At 40.4% G+C, this 3664-nt stretch overlaps 1 protein-coding gene across 2 annotated transcripts; it reads left to right on the plus strand.

Moving 5' to 3' along the window:
- Positions 1 to 1599: 1599 nt before the first annotated feature.
- On the plus strand, positions 1600 to 3464 carry admb (adrenomedullin b). 2 transcript variants are annotated; one of them, XM_036585077.1, is made up of 4 exons: positions 1600 to 1862; positions 2207 to 2311; positions 2408 to 2527; positions 2926 to 3464. In XM_036585077.1, the coding sequence occupies exons 1-4, from the start codon at positions 1618 to 1620 to the stop codon at positions 3176 to 3178; spliced, it is 723 nt and encodes a 240-aa protein (XP_036440970.1). In that variant the 5' UTR covers positions 1600 to 1617; the 3' UTR covers positions 3179 to 3464. The 2 variants fall into 2 exon arrangements, with proteins under 2 accessions (XP_036440970.1, XP_036440971.1); XM_036585078.1 differs by having other exon boundaries at positions 2929 to 3464.
- Positions 3465 to 3664: the final 200 nt, after the last annotated feature.

The raw sequence follows: 3664 nt of genomic DNA on the forward strand, positions 1-3664 counted from the left end.
GACCTCAAAGTTGCCACTGATTCACTTAAATTAAAATAAATTGGAATTTATTTATGTGGCTTTAAAAGTCAGGGAGAGAATATAAACTGGAGTATTTAATGGTTGAGGGGACAAAGGCAAGACAGAGATGGTCACTCTCTCAGCACATAAAAACCATTTTATCAGTTGTTTGCAATCTTTCCAGAGACTTCTGAGGTACTTAACGTGATGTTACCATAGTCACAAGAGGCTCAAAGCTTATTTGCAATTCCATTTTGATGTAACAGAGTAGGTCACTAAAGCCAGCGTACTGGAACACTGCATCTGAAAACTAAACACAAGTGTAGTGAGCATAAGCAGGCTTCATCACTCAGAACAGCTATTCCGCAGAGTAAGGCCCCTAAAATATCACTGCAGCAAAGAATTACACTAGTGTTTAAAAGCCTGGAATCACTAGTAATATTAATAATCACTGTTATTTTATTCAATTTGAGCTTATACAGTGTAGAGTGAACTACTACAACCTTGACATTTGTGTCAAGCTTTTGGGAACACTAAGAAGTGTTATAATATCTAAATATGAGCAATTCTGGAAGAATCTCATTCTTGATGTTTTATCTCAGGTGTTGGGGTCTACTGATCATCTACTACTCTGCTAATCATTGTGAACAGTCTAAAGTTTCTTATTTTTCACAGATTTCAACTAATTTGTTCTATTAGGCTGTAGAGTAGTGGGATTTTAATAGCATCATTTAATACTTTTGTGCAGCTTTTGAAAAAATGTATTCCAAAACAGCGATACCAAACTTTTGAACACTAGTGTAGCTCTGTTATTGATTAGAATGGCTCATTTTTTATTATCAGTGCCTTATCCGTCTTCAATTGCATGTGAATAATACATTTTTTCAGTATGCTAATGGGAAAAATTAGACTTCACGCTCTTAATATCAAACCTATGTCAGTCTCCTTAGTAAAATTAATGATCACTGTAATAAATGAGTATATTTGAGGTCTTAGACAATATTGACTATAAGAAACTTCAAGAATAAGCAAGTCATTTAGATGATGTCAGACTACAATAATGAACACTTAGTTTTTAGTCGGAAATACATAATTATAACAACATTGACATGTTCTTAAATCATTTTGCATCGTCAGCTGGTGTGAGATTAGTTGTTCTGGATATAGTAATGAGTACATCCACATTCCTTACGTGTTAGCAAAATGCATAGGTGGCTGGAATGCGGGGGTCGGTGGTTATTCCAAGCTTTATCAGCTGGAATGAACTCTAAATGATCAATTAAGACATGCATTCCACACACAGGAAGACTGCTATGGAGGATTTATGAAATATTGTCATTCAGGAATATTTGTCTGGTAAATGGACACCATTGAAATATGCGACTCTAATTTAGGCTATCCAAGACTCAAAACTCTCTGACCTTCCTTGTTTGCGCAGATGAAAATATACCATGAAAAATGAGGATTTGAGATGCACTATAACAAACGGCATGGGAGTGTTATTGAGTAGAGTCATTTTAATCATGTTGAAAAAATAATCAGGAATCTCTCTCAGAATTCCTGGAACATACTTTGTCCCAATAAGACAGGGCATGTAGACTTGTTGGTTAGTTTAGAATGGGGATGTGGCTGGCTGTCACTCAGACTAGCTCCCGCCTCCTCCCACCCCCTGTAAAGTATAAAAGGCTCCCAGGTTTGCCTTTTACACTCAGAGCTTTGGTAGTATTACAGCTACATCCTTATCTACCATACAGAGAAGTGGATGTTATTTGGGAAATACCTGTTTCTCTGGACCTTTCATCAGTATTTGTGAAGTCAGAAGTAGAGCTCTTTAATTCCCAATCAAGAATAGAGCTTCTCAGGTATGTATATTTGGAATACTGCTCAAAGTTAACTGTCCCTAGTGGGATTATTTTCTGCATTTCCTCAAAGGTCAAGTCTGAAAATGGTTGGGAAGACATCTGCCTTTCAGCATTGTGGTTATCATCACTTAGCACAAGGCAGCCTTATCTACCCCCAGCAAAGCAGCCCAGCACTTGCTTCCTCACATTCTGCCCAGTAACAGTTGCCTGAATGTTACATATTTCAGTCAAATGCAGAGTGTCTTGCCATGTTCTGTCAGCAATGAGTAGTTTTCACAGGCACTTTATGGGTATATTTTATCTTTTGTTACATTATCACATACTTAACAGAACTCTCTTTACAGGTCCATGTCCAAAATGAAGAGCGTTTTTCTTTGCTGTTTGCTGGCCACTCTCTTGCCTTGCGCTCTAAGTGCAACACTTCAGGTCAACTCTGATGGAGGAGACAAGTATGCCAAAGCAATAACATTTTTATATGTTTATTTATTCTAAAATTTAATGGTAAACCTTTGGGACTGATTTGGTTGTGTGTGTGTGTGATGCAGGCTGAGTGTGTGGCTGCAGAGCAGGTTGAGGAGGGAGCTGTGTGTGCCTGACAGTTTAGAAGATTCAGGAGAATTTCAGCAGCAGAATGAGGATACAGACTCTGTCACGCACAGGCACAGGTACGCTTCCTCTTTCTTCCAGCAGGAGAAAAATCTGCATTACAGTTTGCGAGTGTGAACAGATTCAACAGAACAAATATTGTAATAACAATAATAATGTTCTATTTTATTTAGATCATTTTAATAATTTAGTCTTTCTGTTTTTCTTATTATTATGTATTGCTTTCTTTTATTCTTTGTTTTTCCTTCTTTCTGTTTTTTTCTTTTTTTTTCTTTTTTTTCTATCTTCCCTTCCACATTCTCTTCCTTCTTCCTGTCCTTCTCTCTATAATTGTTTCTTCCCTCCTGTTTTCTTTCATTGTTTTTCTTTTGTTCTTTTTTCTGTCATTTTTCTTTCCTTCCATCATTTCTGCTTTCCTTATTCTCTTCTCTCTTTCTTTCTCTCTCTTTCTCTGCAGTAGTCAGAGTGAGAGAGTGAAGCGGGGCTGTAATCTGCTCACCTGTTCAGTGCACGATTTGGCCCACCGCCTTAACCAGCTCCGTGAGAGGACGAACAACGCCCCCCCAGATAAGATCAGCCCACATGGTTACGGCCGTAGGAGGAGGCGCTCACTGCCTCAGCTCTCTGCCGCAGAGACAGGCGGTCAGGGCCGTGTGAAGCTGAACAGGTTCCGACCCCAGAGACGTGGATCACCTCAAAAATGGACTTAAACACCGACCTGCGGTTTGTCCTGAGCCTTTTCTCTCATGCCGGCTCAGTTTGCTGAAATACTACTGACAGCTCCTTTGCTAAACTTTAGGGTGTCCTCTCCAGGCACAAAGGTGGGGGACAAACGCTACACCTGCAAGCAGCTGGAACTCCTTTCTCCATCCTTTATCAGAGAGACAGGACTGAGGATAAGGACTCGGGTCACCTGGAAAGAAGGGGTGTTTGTGTAAAGTGGGTCAGGCAGTTCTGTCTCATAAGAAAGGGGAGCAGGAGTTCGAGTCAGATAACAAGGAGGGGGTGGGTGGGGGTAGGTGGGTGGGTAGGTTGGGTGTAAAGCAGCGGTGTAGCAGACAGTCAAGCAGTTGTGGGTGCATGGGTTTGGGATATTTTTCATTCTGAGGGAGCTCTGGGACCTGACAAGGCTCTCTGTCTCTCTCCCAGCGCAGGATGTGCCTTGTCTTCACCATCTGGAGGAGCAATAGACTTAA

This window comes from Colossoma macropomum, unplaced genomic scaffold (assembly GCF_904425465.1).
Source record: "Colossoma macropomum unplaced genomic scaffold, Colossoma_macropomum, whole genome shotgun sequence".
NCBI classification, from domain to species: Eukaryota; Metazoa; Chordata; class Actinopteri; order Characiformes; family Serrasalmidae; genus Colossoma; species Colossoma macropomum.